Source organism: Ctenopharyngodon idella, chromosome 7 (genome assembly GCF_019924925.1).
Source record: "Ctenopharyngodon idella isolate HZGC_01 chromosome 7, HZGC01, whole genome shotgun sequence".
Classification (NCBI taxonomy): Eukaryota; Metazoa; Chordata; class Actinopteri; order Cypriniformes; family Xenocyprididae; genus Ctenopharyngodon; species Ctenopharyngodon idella.
Genome location: NC_067226.1, coordinates 9,671,111 through 9,688,215, shown reverse-complemented (window position 1 = coordinate 9,688,215; position 17,105 = coordinate 9,671,111). Strand labels below are relative to the sequence as shown.

The following is a 17,105-nucleotide window of genomic DNA, read 5'->3' as shown; positions in this document are numbered from 1 at the left end:
AAACTAAACGTTTATTAACGTAATACTGTAGAATTAAGTCAACAATAATATTCCAAAATTAACATGGTCAAAACAACTGCATTGCATATTTATAACTCTAATTAAAGAAAATGGCAGGGGGCATCTGAAAGATTTGTGCATTTTCCAGGAATACTACCGTGTGTAGCAATAAGAGGATGAACTCAGTTTAACTTCATTGTGCTCTTCTCTTGGCTGCAGTGACATGGCTGCTAAGATAATTTGCATTCAGAAGGTTGCTAGAGTGTAAGCCATTTCCTGTCTTCTGATCTGCAATAGGTCCAGAGCACTGTGGAACTAAAAGGCTGCGATTGTTTGCAGTAATTAAGCGTTTTTAATGAGGCCTGAACCTTAATGTTTTAGCACGTAGAAAGAGCGAAGATGGGGTCATCAGGGAGTAAAAAAAAACAACTGATGTTCATCCAAACAGAAATACAAAACTCAATGTACTGTGTGGGTGTTTAGAACATCACTAAGACAATTTCTTATCCAGTGTTTTACAACACAGATAACCAGCCATTCAACTACATGTTCAAACCAAGTCTGGTATTTACAAAAGACTGACGAAGCTCGGCCGGTAAGTGGCTGTCACAGCCTTCACATGTTTAGGTACAGCTTAGCTTTTGGCAGAGTACAGAAAGCAACACAGCGTTAATGCAAACACGGCATCATTAGCCCCGGAGGCCTCTCGTGGGTTTTGGCAGATGCTCATCTTCCTGTCAACTAGAACACCACATGCTTAAAAATTTCAATTCTCAACACAATAGTACAATGGCCCAGACTAATTTTGTTTATAAAGAACATCTTCAGTTTGTGTCGGAAGGTACAGTAAATCCTTTTGTGTTCAGCTGAATGTCTGTCTATAGTACAATTTAAATTTAAATTCAAAAGCTCATGCTGTAACCAACTTGTCAAGTCCAAGCCAATCTGCACATGTTGATGATGGATGATTGGGCTCTTTGCACCATCTGGTGGTGGCTAATGCAACTACTACTGTATTAATCAAGCTAGATATCTCTACAACATGCAATAATGGTTGTTTTTCCATCCTCTCTTTTTTTTCCTCATAAAGAGAGAATAAAAATTAAAAAAAAAAAAAAAATCAACACAAATACTGTATATACAGTGTGTATATATATATATATAGATTTCATTTAGATCACTTAAAACAGACAATATGGTTACAACAGTACAATAGATTTAACATTGCAAGCAGAGGGCAAGGTCTCTCTTAATACTAGATCCATTTGACCTCACCGATTCTGCTGTCAATCATAAAATATGATCTACTCCATAAATTATGTCAGCACAAATGTAAGCACTATTTTACAAATGGGAAGCACACAATTCTCATTTTAACAAACATACATAAAGAATCTATACACACAAAAGAACATTTTCACTCAAATACCCAGCATTTCTCTTTTTTTAAGGATAATCCTATTGTACCTTATTTGTGAAACACATGCAAAACAATTTCTCTGTAAATCAATCATAAACCTATTCTTACATAAACCGTGCTGTTGAATTGAATACAACAATTCACACAAGAATGGTTTTACGTACAATTTTAAATTTGTTCTGCTTGTTTCATGAATAAGGACAACTATCTAGATTAGCAGAGGTTCTCTGACACTCATCAGATGTGAATGCTGGATCCACTGAGATCACGAGTTCAGAGAATTTATAATCTGAAAATGTACATTAATCGAAAAAGTATTCAATGCATAAATAATAATGATGGAATGTATGTTTTCCTAGTCTTACACAGGTACGGTGACACAATGGATCACAATAGATCTCTCTTTAGTTTTGTGTTTCACTAAAACAAACTGGGGTGTGATCGCTTGCCAGCTGACATTATTGCACAGCCATGACATTATGAAGCAAAATAACATTGACTACTTTTATAAAACTTTTCATAAAAAAAAAAAAAAATCCCAAGTGTTGATAGGGAATGCTCTGCAAGTCAACTCAAAAAAATGATCCTTTACTCTAATAAAGACAATCACAATGAAAGGTAAGAGTGGCATAGTGCAAGAAACAGAGAGGAGACAGAATCATCATTTTCAAACCTTAACATAACAGAGCACAGTTAATACATGCCATGTGGATCATTATTCAAGACTGATATTATGTACCATTAGAATATGGGGATGTAGTTGTCAATCTTAGCCCGGTGTCTTTGGGCGATACACTCTGCAATCCACACAATGTTCCGGCACTCTTGTTCCTTCAATTTGACATAGGCATAGAACACGCTGAAATGAAACTGATTCAGGAAGGCCAGCTTATTAAGTTTCACCTGCAAACACATAACCAACATTTTTCCATTAGCAGAGAACTTTAAAAAGGACACATTCGCTAACATAAAAAAAAATTCAATGTAGTGGCATTCTCTCTGCATAAACTCATGCTGACCTCATGTTCAAAAAAGCGATCCTCAAGGGTTTTGTCTCCTGGGTTGCTGCCAGCACCCTCAAAGAGAAGCTTGTATTCCTGAAGCAACATGAATTCGGTGTTAATCCTCAAATCATTTTGGTGGACAAAAATACCAGAGACCCACGCTATATGAACTTGACATCAAAACAAGTCTTTAATATAGAACTAAAAGAACAGCTCACCTAAAAATGAACATTCTGTTGTAACTGAATCATGCGGTCTATGAAATGTTGGTTGCACTTTATTTTACAGTACGTGCACTTTCAATGTACTTTCAGTGTACTTACCAAGGAACTACTGAATAATGTAAGGTAACTACATGGGTTAAAGGGTTAGTTCACCCAAAAATGAAATTGCTGTCATTAAGTACTCACCCTCATGTCATTCCAAACCAGTAAGACCTTCATTTATCTTCGGAACACAAATTAAGATATTTTTGATGAAATCCGAGCGGTTTCTGAACCCAGAAGGGTAGTTGTGCACAAAAACAAAACAAAAATAACGACTGTATTCAACAATTTCTTCTCTTCCATGTCAGTTTCCCATATTGTTAACGTAGTAAACACAGTGCAGCGCTTCCGGGTTCTACGTCCTTTTATGTCTTTACTACCTTTCTGGACCTTGAAAGTTGCAATGACATTGCTGCCTATGGGTGGTTCAGAAACCCTCGGATTTCATCAAAAATATCTTAATTTGTTCAGAAAATGAACGAAGGTCTTACGGGATTGGAACGACACGAGGGTGAGTTATTAATGACAGAAATTTCATTTTTGGGTGAACTAACCCTTTAAGATTAGGTTTAGGGGTAGGTTCAGGAGGACTAGTACCTAATTAGTACCCAGTTATTGTAATTACCACAATAAGTATGTACATGCGAAACAGGACTGTAAAATAAAAGCGAAATATTAGTTTATGCCCATTTATGTCTACAAAGATACCTACAGGGTAGTATTCAGCCACAGCTTTGACCTGCTCGTAATCATCCGCACGGGCTAGCTGTGCGAGACCCTCTGGGTAGAGCTTGCCACAGTGAGGGAAAAGTTTCGCTCTGTCTTCTTTGGAGAGCTCCGTACCAAAGGAGTTAATGGTAATGATGAAAGCCCTTCTGTCTGCCTCAAACTGATACACAAACCAAGCTTTGTTTTAGTTACTAAAACACTGAAATGCATCAATAACAATCAGAATCTTTTCCATTGTACAGATGTTTACTCACCTCCAGAATTGGACACATGGTGTCTGCAGTTGTTCCACCCAATGAGGAACAGAACTTGTAGAAAGCTTCTAGATAAGCCTAGAGACACAGACAGAAGATCAACAACAGCTCATGGTTTCATGCTTAAAAGCCAAACTCTGATAGAATACTGACATATTTTGTAATCTTATTTACCTTTATTGCTATTTTGTTATTTTTATTATTACTACCAAGTTTTCCATTATTTCTTGTGTTCGTCTTATCCTTTTTTATCTACTGTTTATATATTTAATGGACAGTCTAAGTAGCTGACCAGGTTTACATTTCACTGCAAGTTTTATTCTGTATACAACTGTGTATGTAACATATTACAAATCTTGAATCAAAATAAGAGTTTAATCTACTTTATCATTTTTCCTGCTCAACAACAGTGCTGTTAAATAACGTTTTTGTAGCCAAGTCTTGGTATGTGCCTATACAGAAATCAATCTAACCTGAAAAATTGTGACAACTAGCCCCAGTTTCTCCTACATACATTGTCGAAGTTAGATCACTCCCTGCACATAATATCCAGACAAACCAGCGAGTTTCTGTGCTTAATTAAGCATATTTGTCATGCCATGTGAAAATTCCTAATGAACGTTCAAGATTTACGTCCCGGTATTTTCCATCCCAAGGCTGACCTTGTAAAGGGTGTTGCGAATTATTTCAATGTTCATCTCATCCAAATCCTGCTCAGAGATGCAGTCCTGAAAGAAAGCAGCTGAAACAAACAGAAATAGCCATTGACTGTGATGTGAGGATGAGCGCTTTAGTATTATTTAGAACAAGTTTTGGAGATTTGTAAATGCTTAAAAAATACAGACAATAAATTACAAGATTTGCAACTCAGTGACTTCCTCTGGCCACAAAACTGCGAATGTTATTCATGTGTTCATTTTTCATATTAACATTGTCTTACCAAGTGGTGTATCCACTAGGATGGCATTATAGAGCTCTGCTGGAGTCTGGGCAATGTTAACGGCCTCCATCTGTTCAAAGCTGCCAAGTGGATGGCACTTGGGCACCAGCTCAGAGATGGCCCGCTGATGCAGAGTTCCAGTGATCAGCAAAATGACATTGTCAATCATATAGCTGTATCTGAAAAAGCAGTAAGGCAGAAAATAGCTTAATAATTGGTCCTGAGAGGTGAAATATTTTAACACATAGCTATTAGTTAAAAGCAGACAAAGCTAGGAAAAGTTTTCATACGGTTATTCACTAAATTTGAACATTACAGTATTATATGTGAGACCTTGTGTTGTGAATTGGCAGCATGGTTTGCTTATGCTCTTTGATATCTGACTGCACTCACGTGATGAAATCCATGAAGCTGGCCAGAGGCTCATAAGACTGGTTCCTCATATGGCGAAACTCAACCACCATCTTCTCTTTCAGCTTGTCATCAATGACGGAGACAGTGAGGGGGGAGGCTTCATTGGCCAGGAAGCTTCCATAGTCAGTGCTCTGCAAATGAAGCTTCAGGTCTGAGGAGAAATACAAGAGAAACCTTTAACCATTGACTATTTTAAAAAAAAAGAAAAAAAAAAAAAGAAGAAGAAGAATTTCTATAAAACCAAATTGTCATTCTTCAATGCTAAAGGGTTGGAAGTGGAGTCTGGAAGGGATTTCTTTATTAATCTCGGAAATGTTTTTACACAGTTTCCAGTTCCCTAAAATACAGGCAAAAATTCCAAGTGAGTCACTTGTTTCTTAATTGTTTCTTAAAGGGAAAGAAAAAATTAGCTACAATTTATGTATTTAATTTCTAAAAACATGGCATAAATTTTTGGGTTATTTTAAAAGTCCTCCTTTAATTGTAAAGTGTGAAATATTCGGCTCTAATGCAGCACAGGTTGATTTTTTTTTTTATTGCAAAGAAGAAACAGCACTACATTGAAATGCAAAGAACATAACATGAAAAGCAAAGGGAAAAAACAATAATAACAATAATCATTTTTACAATATAGGAAATATCAGCAAGAAAGACCTAACATTTTGCCTAGATTTGAAGAAATTTGTTGTGAATGAAAAAATTTGCAATGCAAAATATGTTAAGATAAATAAGTTAAACAGATCAACAATAAGTTAAACAGCATGGTTACTGCCAGAAAAAATACAGAAACATCTTTCAGAGAAAAGTTTAAATCATATTATAAAAGGAGATACATAATTTAAATTATCCCAAAAGGAACATATCTGATTGCACTGATAAAATAAATGAAGCAAAGCTTCTTACCCAAATTTACATCTAGGGGATGTGTAAACTAAATTGTATAGCAATTGATTTACTTTTTTTTTTTTTTTTTTTTTTTTTTTTTTTTAAATCAAGAAGGTAACTTCCATCCAATAAATTTTGTTCATAACTGTTTTTCTCTCATTAAAGCAAATGTGCTTTTTTAAATAAGTGGAAGTGACTTGCTGGAAGAGTAAAGTCATAAAAACACAGGTATATTGCCATCAGCACAGGTTGAATGAAAATCTGGCCATCCTACAGAACTGACGTCATGACATACTGTATCACATGACCTGCACCATCAACTATCATTCCTCAAATGAGACCTGCATCTTTCGTTTATTAAAAAAAAAAAAAAAAAAAAAGAAAACACATATTTAGTATTTATCCCGATCATTGCTTTAAACGGGTCACAATCAATTACTGGCCGGTCTTAATTTAAAAACAACGTTGAAATCAGAACCGATAATGCCCCGGAAACCCATCGGTCCGTCAGGTTAAAAGCAGGCCTTTTAAATTAATACCGTACATTACATTTCGTGTTTAAAACAGAGCCGTGGTTTAAACCTTTGCGTACGATCATGTAAAATAAATGCGTACATAAACAGAGCAGAAAATAGCTGATACATTGAATATGTTGCTGACAGCACCACAGATAGCATGTATATTTAGCATGTATAGCATGCACTTAAATTAGAAAAGTAACATAATATAATGATCAGAGGACTTCATTTGTTGACTTGATATCAGGGCAGAGGAACATGGGGAATATAAGGATGTAAAAACTGGATTTCACCTGCTAAAGGGGATTTGAACGCTCGGAGGATCTGTGATGGCTAAAGAAACAAGCTAACTGGCATTAGCTGTGCTGTTGCTATAACTATTTATGAGTGTTACCACAGCAATGATAAAATACGGTTTTGCATCTTTAAACGACGATAAATGTCAATAACGACACCCAACTGAATGTGGAAATGTCGAAAATGAAAACGGACACAGATCAGATCAGCTAGCAGCCTACATACACATTCGACTCACCTTCCAGAGTTTCACACTGAACAAGGTTCAAATAATCCGCCTGAGATAAAATACCAGCCTTAAAACCTCTCACCAGCCCCTCCAGATAACCATTATCCACATTAAAATATAATTCAGAGAAAGGCATGGTGAAAAAAATAAGACTAACTGTGTACTAGCTAAAGAAAATGCAAGATGTAGCTCTATAACGCAGTCTTGACTGACAGTGCGGTCCGATTCGTGAACGATTTGTTCTTCAGAGTCGGATCTTTTTAATAAAATATTTGAACAGATTCACAAAACAGGTCTGAATGATTCAATGTAATTTCTACAAAGATTAATAGCTACTGGATTGTTTACAACTTGATTGTATGACAGTTTAATCAACAAACAAAACAGTTGGTTTTAGTAAAATCGCATTTTTTTTTTACCCGAAAGATGTAAAGTCATTTTGATTTTGTTTATTGTAAATGCAAATTGTAATTTCGAAATGACTTTATGTAGGCTATTATGAGCTGAATACTAGCTGCAATAAACTAAACTGGGACACTACAACACAATAATACATAACAATAAACAATTATTAATACAATTTAATCGTGAAAATAGTAATACATAGCAATAGACATGACGTAAAACAACATCTGAGAATCATTTTGAAGCAAGAATCTTAAATCGAACTGTTCGAAAGAACCGATTCGTGGAAATGAATCGGACCACCCATAACTGAATGAGGGAAGTTGCAATACCCGGATGCACACACACACTCATGTGACTGAGCATCTGACTATGTGTGATCTCAGACCAGCCCTCCGAACAGAAGCAAAGAGCTCAAACCTCATTCGCAAAGTCCACATGTTTGTTTAAATTATCTTTGGATGTAAATGTTTTGTTTGTCCTTTAGCAAAATTATTTTTTTTTATTATATTTATTATTTTTCCAGTAGGCTATGCTCCCATCCACCATCCTTACAAATCAACTAACATATACATACATACATATATATATATATATATATATATATATATATATATATATATATATATATATATATCTTTTTTCTTCATTAATTAAAGGCACTAGTGCTTTGTGGGAGGTCTCTAAGATATTTTTTGTTTTAGTAGACTAAATAAAATGACATTATTGCTTGCTTGGCGCCGATCCGGTGAGGCTACTGACTTTTTTGAGGGGTAATCTTTCTACTAAATTTATCCAGTCCATGTCAGGGGTTTTTGTTACCTTACCTACAAAAAAGGAAATATGCACTAATTTTTAATTATTACTACTATTCGTAACATTTTATATTTATTGCAAAGTCATCAAAACTAATTATATTGTGAACTTGTTACCAAAAAATGTCAAAAATAAGTCGAAATGATTGTGCATGACATTCTTTTAAAGGCCCACTGAAGTGCCTTGAAACACGTAGCGTTATTCAATGTGTTGACGTCATTTCCCAATGAAACAGGAAGACAGGGCAGGACATATCGAACAGCTCCTCCCCTTTTAAAAAATAGCCAATGGCGTTTTGTTTATCACAGCTCAGACAGAGCCATTGAGCTTAAAGCCGCAGTGTTCTCCTAATCTCTAGCATTTGATTGGACAGAAAATCTGATGAGAGGCTGAAGTGCAGAGTGAAGTCATCAAAATTGATCCATAATGGCGGAAGTGAGAGACTGTCCTCCGGTTTCAGAGACAAGGCTTAAGCTAGTCCTAGACTAAAATGAATGTTTGAGCTTTTTTAACTGAAAGCAACTTGTACTGACACATCTTAAAATATGTCAGTGCCATGCTAGTGTACGTTTATGAAAGCTACTTAAATGTCCTTATTGAACTAAGGCCTAATCCTGGCTTATAGTCTAAACCCTGTCTGTGAAACCGGGCCTATAAGTTTTGAATGCTTATATCTTCTAAATGCGAATTTTGTCATTGTTTTGGTGTACACTAGCTTATAGATAACAGTAAGGCTAACATGTTCATACTAAAAGGTAAAAAACTTCAATTTTGAATTCATGAGGACTTTAAGTAGCCTATGTGAAACGCATTCGCAAAGGTTGCCAGGTTGCGCAAAAGGGACAGTTAGCATCTCTGCTCAGTGAGGCTGGAAATGTGACTTCCACTAACTGAAGAAAAAATGATGAAATAAACTAAGCAGGTCATTTAATATCCTTTTGATACTGACTCCTTTATCACTGCTTTGCTTTCTGAGACATTGTGAAATAATTACTCCTGTGCCACTGCTGAATCTGACAGTGAGACCCTCCAGTGAGTTTGGAAGCCATCTGATTATTTTATACAGGGTTTTTTTTTTTGTTTTTTGTTTTTTTTGACATTTCAATGTATTTGGAGTCGTATGCTTTTTGTGGGTCTTAAAGTGCCTTATATCAAGTCAAGTCACTTTTATTTTTATAGCGCTTTATACAATACAAACTGTGTCAAAGCAGCTTCACAGTGATAAACAGGAAAATAGCAGGATCAATTATGGAAACTCAACCATGGAGATTCTGCTGTAAAGCAGCTCTGAAAGACAATATTGTCATTATTTAGCTCAAATTTAGCTTATATGTAGTCACCTGCTTCTTTTGCCATGGTTGCCCTTTTGGGTCTGCTGCTTTGTCACCCTCTAAATTGAGTATTACTTGGGGTTAACATTTAAAAAAAAAAAAGCTTATCTCTCTTTGTTATATACCATTGCCCAAAAGAAGGGTGGGGACCTCCCATAACTTGATTCAGTTCGAGCACTGATTAAAGGGTACTGGCTTTTGAAAAACATCACTACATATGGTGCACTCAGACCAGCTTCTGAATAAGAGGTACATTGAACACTGCACAGAACCAACATAAGATAATGGAGAGATTTGTCCAGAAGATGGTGTTCACTGGAAGATTATTAATGTACATTTTCACATGAAAAATGAATAGATTTCTGTGTACTCATCAATCCTCTCTGATAAATTATTTTTTCTGCAGAATTAAATGTTGATAAATTGTCTTTCAACGGAAACACTCAGTCCATTATTTCTTCAAATATGTGTTTTATATTTTCCAGAGAGCAGGATATGAACTAAAATCATCTTAATTCAATATTAGACGGCTAAAAGCATGTCATGGTTTAAAATAGCAGCAAATATTTGTTGTTTGGTGACAGTTAAGCATTACATACACACATTATTTATTTATATATTTAATTATTTTAAAAAGAGAGATTGACCATACATTTGTCTACTACGTCCTAATCCTTATAGATCAGTCTTTCGATATATAAACTAACAATTCTGACTTGGCCTGTTTGTTTTATACAAAATTATCTAAATAACACATAGGTTTCTGTTAATTACACGTTCTAGTTTCCACTTATAAACAATTCAGATTAATCTGACCTTACAAAGATAAGTACTAAAGTTCTAATAAACAATTTATTTCCTCACAAATGGATGCTCTATTGCGACATCTGCAGTAAATCAGCAGGCTGGAGTCAGCTGATTGTAGATGCATTAGCTTCATAATGAAGTGTTTACTGGTCAGTACTGAGTATTAACTATAGGATGAGCATGACATATGAATGTAGTTAGTCTAAAGTACAAATGCAGTGCCTATAGCTCAAGTATTCAGGCCATTAACCTTTCCTTATTTATCAGGAATAACCAAAAATTATGAGCAAAATTACAAAATTAAGCTGAAAAATTAGTATGTATACTGAATACATGAATATAAAATTGTGTAAATATAAAAATCTATAAACAAATATGCAAAACAATTAAGCCAAATAAGCATCAGATTAAAAATAGTCAGCATCATTCAACTGATTTTTGTTCCAAGTACTGGTTCAAAATACAGAACCATGTTTCAAACTTACTGAGCTTCACTCAACTAGCAATGAATTTTTCATACTTTTCATATTATTTTATACATTTAACATCAATTGAAATCTGAAAAAAATTTTTTACTTATATTTCAGCAAATATTTTTTAATTCTAACATCATCGTTAAGGAAATTCTGTATTGCCTATATATTTTTTCATGTGTTGATGAATGCGTGGGCTTATAGTATGTGTGAGTTTGTGCCAGGCACAAGAGACCACACCTCCATCCACTGATCAGCTCCATGTGTCCTTCACCTCCCACCTCAAGGAGCCCTATAAATCAAGGAGTCTTGTGCAGACCCTCAGCCTGGGACGTGGAACGCTGCAGGTAGGTCAAACATACACACTTCACTTACACATGTGCATGTGCAAACGTAGATAGATCCACACACATACTGTATGGCAAATACAAAAATACACATCTACATGCTCACAAACATATACACAAGATTTCAAACAATCTTCAGTCTGTATTTTCTTGACTGCACTCTTTTTTTTTAGCGAAAACTACCAGATCACTAAAAGTGTGGCTGAAGTTTATCTTGTTTTTGAGTTTAAATGATTATGATGCTGAACACAGCGATCTTCACCTGGTTTTTGATAAATGTCATGGTGATGGCATCACATCCAAATCTGAGACGTAGTGAACACTCTTTTGCTCTATATGACACAGGTAAGATTTGATGTCATTTTTCAAAAACATGGAGTGTATCTTTTCTATTGATAATTTCAGAGACGGCTCTGTCGTTTGAAAAAGATTTTTGCTGTTGTTATTGTTTATACAATTTAAAGCAATTTCATACACTACAAATTTTCACACATATCTGATATGGGATATTAGAATTTTACTTTTTTTTCCAAAATAAAAATAGTTATAATACATAATAGGTAGGTATATATAGTGTACATATATTTAATTTTATTTAAATTTTTTAAGTTTTGATTAAGTAAAATAATTTCAGTTCCAGTTCTTCAGTACTTTATTTGGACATTATCTTTATATTTCAATTATTATGGGGAGCACACAACATTTTTGCAATAATTCTCAGTACTTCATTGTGTAAATCTAGTATAACATTAAGTGTTTATTGGACACAGTGCTTTTATTTATTTATTTGTTTGTTTGTTTGTGTTTTGTATGCCATAGACATACTACCTGTAGTGGAGCCCCTTGAAAGAAACTCAGCAGAAGAAAAACTGCTAGAAGACTTTGGATCCTATGATGAGGTGGTTAATCTACATTTGGCATTCACATTTAATATCATGTGACTTACAAAATTTACGTTTATGTGCCTCCATGTGGTACGCCAAATAACAGTGCTAAAAATATTTGTTCCAAAAAAACAAAACAAAAAAAAAAGTTCTAAAATGTTCCTTTTATTTAAATTGTCCTCATGTTTTATTTTAAATATCTGATCTGTTTACAATTTTAATATAGGCTAGTTTTTAACTCTAAAGCATAGCCCACATTCCTACTCAAATAGTTAAGGTGATGATGACTTGGATGTCCTGATATCATTGGACATGGTACTTGGTCTGAAAAGTTTGAGCACTATAAAAATTGTGTTGAAGTATTTTTGTTTCATATTGTTGCCATACCCACAGGATCTGGGTAAGGCTGTACGGCTGCAGAGAAGAGGCACACGCTCCCCCAGCCGCTGTATCCCTCATCAGCAGTCCTGCCTGGGCCATCACCTGCCCTGCTGCAACCCCTGCGATACGTGTTACTGCCGTTTCTTCAAAGCCTTCTGTTACTGCCGTAGCATGGACCACACCTGCAAAAACTAATATAGATAGAACCAAATTCTACCCTGAAATGGCTAATGGTGGCTTAATGTTTACAGTTTATGCAGCTATAGAATGTATATGTGGATGGTGCAAACATGCATCCTTACACTATCCACAGAGACGTTTGTTATTATAGACCAAACATAATGGTTAATAAAGCTGCACAAAGCATAGAGTGCACCTTTGCTCTTAACACTTCAGATTTTTATTGCTGCAGTTTTAAGGTGTAACTTTATTGCAATTTTAAGGGTCAATATCTACTCACTGTTCAAAATATTTTGTATATATGCATTCAATAAACTCTGATTAATGCAGATGTGTAGAGTATTAACTAGAAGAGCTACAAAAGGTATCAAACCACCTGACATCAAAACTGCACATATACACCCGGGAGGCAGAAGAAAAACTGAATAATCTATGCTATAAAAAATTTACCAAAAAACAAGAATCAAAACAAGAAGTTTAAATAACTTAATTTTAACATTACTTTTCTAGTAATTTGAGATTATTATACTCTGAAGCTTGTTTTGTCTTATTTTAAATCATCTTGCAGCCCCCATGTAACTAGGCCCCCTATAGGTCCTGGTCCCCTGTTTAAGAACTCCTGTGTTAAAATGCTTTTGTTTTGATTACTTTATGATTATTCTAAATAATTATTCTAAATAAAATAATAAATAATGAGAAAGTGTGTCTTAACCCTTGGCTGGTAGTGTATGTATAAATCTGAATAATATATTTTTTTAATATATAGCCTTTATAATAATTAATCCAAGAAAGAGGAAACAAAAGGTCATGTCATATATCTTTATTAAAAGAAAATAAAGACAATATTCATGGCTGCTTTAGTTAGAAGCAATGGTCTGGTCAACCCAAGCACGGAGCGCGGTGACACGGGCGTACACCGCAGGGGTGGAAGTGGAGCAGGTGCTGCTTCCCCAGGACACGACACCAACCAGAGTCCAGACTCCATTCTTCTGACAGACCAGAGGACCACCAGAATCACCCTGGAAAACACATAGAAGAGTTTGTATTCAAAACATTTATCAATACATGTAAGAAGAAACTTCATTAATAGTAATATATAAATAAATAATTGTCGTATATATTTATTTGGGAGCTCACCATGCAAGAAGAGACACCAGAGGCTCCAGCACAGATCATCAGATCAGTGATGTTGGTTCCCCAGTAACGCTTGCAGTCAGTGTTGGTCAGCAGAGGCAGAGCGGCCTGCTGGAGCAGGGGTGGGGTATTAGCAGCTGAAAGGACAGATTGGCAGCATTTTAAAAACACAGACAGAGAGGACAGAAATCCAATTCAAGTTTGACTTTCTTAAACTATAAAAAGTGAACGAATTCCATTATATATATTAAAACTAAAAAAAAAAAGTTTCATCGTTGTAAACGTAAATATTTTGTAAATATGCAAAAATGATAAAAAATGCTGAAATGAAATGAGATTCTAAAACTCACCATTGTACCTGGTCAGGCCCCATCCAGAGGTCACACACTTCAAGCCTCCAGCGAAGTTGTCACTGGTTTCAGCGAGACACACAGGAGACACGCGAGTGTTGAGCTGAGCGGGAGTGGCCAGCTTAATCAGGAGGATGTCATTGTTGATGGTGTAGCTGTTGTAGTTAGGGTGTATGATGGACTTTGGGAAGAGAATACAGACACGTCAGCATTCTGATTTTAAGGCAGCAGTCCATGGAAATGCTCACTTCAGGTTTCTATTAAAAGACTACCTCCAGACAGCAGTTCATGTAGGATATATGCTAGTGTTTCCTGAAGTGTTTTTCAACAGTGGGGAATCTGTGCCACCGCTGCTGAATATTTAGTGAAAAGAAACCATATTACCTAGGTTGTGAGTGTGAGTTTGCAGTCTGTATTGAATGTGATGCAAAACAAACATCGTGTTCCGACCGCAATTTAATGGCAAGAAACTAACGAATGACTCGTATGAGACGGTTTTTCTTTTGTGAATCAAAAACATAGCCTACAGCATGACCAGTGTATTCTAATTCATGCACAAATGACTCTTGTGAGCCAGTTCTTTTAATGAATAGTTCAAAAAGTTCCCTCTTTAACAAATCCTTTACTGAACTGAATGAAGGGCTGCGTTTCTCAAAAGCATTGTAAGCAAAGTTGATCGTAGGGACCATTGGTGGCAATGGTTCTACGATCTACTTAGGCTTGCGATGCTTTTGGGAAACGCAGCCCAGATCCGTGAGTGAACTCACTTACTGAAGTGCAAATTGTCATTATTAGGGGCCATTAAGCACTAAATGTGCTGCAGCCCCTACTGTAATTCTTCTTTATTATTTTTCTTCTTGAATTTGAGTCTAGGGCATCCCTATGAAGCTTATATAGGTTCATTCTGCAGCAAACACTGCGATACTCAATAAAAGAGATTTTGAGGGTCTACACACCTTTCCAACACTAATGGTCTGAATGGCCTCAGAGCTGGATGAACGATCATGCTCACCCAGGATGACGCGGTGAGAGGTCCTGTAAAAAAAAGAAAAGATCATCAAAACAGTATAACCCAAAATCTCAAAATCGGGACAATAGGCTATAAATACTATATAAAATACAATAATATAACTGGAATTCAAACTTATTCCCCAATAGATCCTTAGTTAGTCTCACCTCACACCGCAGTGAGCAGCAGTCACGACCCAGTACTCGTTGATCAGGGAGCCACCGCAGAAGTGCCAGCCAGTGGAGTCCTGCAATAAATGTAAAATGATAAAATAAATTAATAAATCTTTTGAGTTAGGATTAAGTAAGCATTGTTATTCACACCAGTTTTACCTGCAGAGACACCTGCCAGGGCCAGGAGTGAGGACGTGCCTCCTCACCATTCACAATCCTGGCATAGCCGGTGACAACAGGGGGGATGGCAGGAACGCCACAGCCTAACAGACCAAAAAATTGCACCAAATCAATTTAACAGATTCATACATCCTAAGGACTATTTAATAAAAGTTAGCCAAGCTTAAGGGCTGGTATAAAAGTATCTTATTATAAAAAATAAAAAAAAACAGGATTGTACCGTAGGCTGCACCAAAGAAGGCGAGACAGGATAAGATCCACAAGAAGGCCATTGCTGCACTTGAATATTGCCTGCTCCTCTGAGGGCTTTATATATTCAGTCCTCATTCATATCCTGGACTTCTTATCGCTCCACTGTGGGATACTGTGCACCTTGCAAGAGAGAGTTTTTTCCACCCCTACAAAAGATAATGCCCCCTCCTTCTGGTTGCTTTAAATCAGCTGTAAATCTTTCATTAATGAATTACATTTACATTTATGCTCTTGACAGTGACTTAAACTGCATTGAAAGTAATCATTTTATCAGTCCGTGCATTCCCTGGGTGTTAAACCCATAACCTTGGCATTGCTAACACCTTGCTCTGCTGTTGGAGCTACAGAAATACTACCCAGTTACCTATTACAGAATGCCATTAATTCTCTCAGATTCACAGTGATTGAAAAGAGGTTATGAGGAGGTTATGTCATATAAATGCTGATAATTCTGTTTCACAATGAAAAATTCAAAATTGCTCTAATATTGTGTTCAATATCTCAGTTTCATGCAAACCATTTCTTAGGAAAACTGTACTCAGAAAAGTGATAACCTCCATGTTATACGAATGAATAGGCTATAGTTGATAATACCTGCGTGGTAGAAATATTTCACATGTGAGCTGCTAGTTTTGTAATATTCTCTGTTAATTAGACTGCACAAAAATCTTCCTGTAAGTTTAATTAGAGGATTTTATATTTTTCATCTCTCAAATAAGCTTATTGAATGAGTTCAGCTCTCTTTTACTTTTTGTTGCGTAACATACACTTCAAGTCATGTTGACTGCAATAACCCTGACCTGACTAGCTATATTTTAATACACACTGATAAAGCCGTGTTTCTGGTTTCAAGGCCTCTGTGTCCACATCTGCACTGATTCCCAGGTCATGTCAAATTAGGTAGCCTATTCCCCGTATGTTCATTAGTTCAGCAGTATGTACTGTAAACGTACATAATTACATGATTTACATTCTGCAACCAATTTACTTTGTACTAGATATACCCAAGATCAAAATATTCCAAATTGCTAATATTATGAGATTTCATTCAAAAGAGAAACTGAGCTAGAAAATATTTTTATTCATGAGTCATTTTGTATTTATTTTTAAATGTAGATCTGTATTTATTCATGTCTTGCTCATTTTTTATCCAAAGAGATCTGAATGGAATGGAAAATATGGCAACATCGGTGATTCTAAGGAAGCATGCAATATTGCTATTATTGCTTATAAAAGTAAGAGTTGAAAAGCAGAGTGGACTTTTTTTAGCAGTAGTAGCATGCAGTAGCATTTTTTCAATATTTAAGATTTATTGAATTAACAGTTAACATTAACTATGTTTTTAGGTATGCACCGATCTGAATCATCCGATATTCAGAATCGTTATGGGCTCCAATATAGCCTAGCTGGATCGGGTATGTTCCACA

General features: G+C 35.7%; 3 protein-coding genes across 3 annotated transcripts; 1 reads left to right on the top strand and 2 right to left on the bottom strand.

The window, feature by feature from the left end:
- Positions 1 to 1,139: 1,139 nt before the first annotated feature.
- Positions 1,140 to 7,204, bottom strand: atp6v0d1 (ATPase H+ transporting V0 subunit d1). Its single transcript, XM_051900164.1, has 8 exons — positions 6,966 to 7,204; positions 5,007 to 5,178; positions 4,614 to 4,792; positions 4,336 to 4,415; positions 3,674 to 3,751; positions 3,403 to 3,579; positions 2,440 to 2,517; positions 1,140 to 2,323 (listed from the first exon to the last, which is right to left on the bottom strand). Exons 1-8 carry the CDS (start codon positions 7,090 to 7,092, stop codon positions 2,162 to 2,164), a joined length of 1,053 nt encoding a protein of 350 aa, XP_051756124.1. The 5' UTR covers positions 7,093 to 7,204; the 3' UTR covers positions 1,140 to 2,161.
- Positions 5,185 to 12,909, top strand: agrp (agouti related neuropeptide). Its single transcript, XM_051900165.1, has 4 exons — positions 5,185 to 5,388; positions 10,993 to 11,480; positions 11,955 to 12,034; positions 12,413 to 12,909. Exons 2-4 carry the CDS (start codon positions 11,366 to 11,368, stop codon positions 12,593 to 12,595), a joined length of 378 nt encoding a protein of 125 aa, XP_051756125.1. The 5' UTR covers positions 5,185 to 5,388; positions 10,993 to 11,365; the 3' UTR covers positions 12,596 to 12,909.
- Positions 12,910 to 13,385: 476 nt separating this feature from the next.
- LOC127516066 (chymotrypsin A) lies at positions 13,386 to 15,824 on the bottom strand. The gene is made up of 7 exons (XM_051900361.1): positions 15,647 to 15,824; positions 15,406 to 15,509; positions 15,241 to 15,320; positions 15,021 to 15,099; positions 14,065 to 14,245; positions 13,718 to 13,851; positions 13,386 to 13,599 (listed from the first exon to the last, which is right to left on the bottom strand). Exons 1-7 carry the CDS (start codon positions 15,696 to 15,698, stop codon positions 13,438 to 13,440), a joined length of 792 nt encoding a protein of 263 aa, XP_051756321.1. The 5' UTR covers positions 15,699 to 15,824; the 3' UTR covers positions 13,386 to 13,437.
- Positions 15,825 to 17,105: the final 1,281 nt, after the last annotated feature.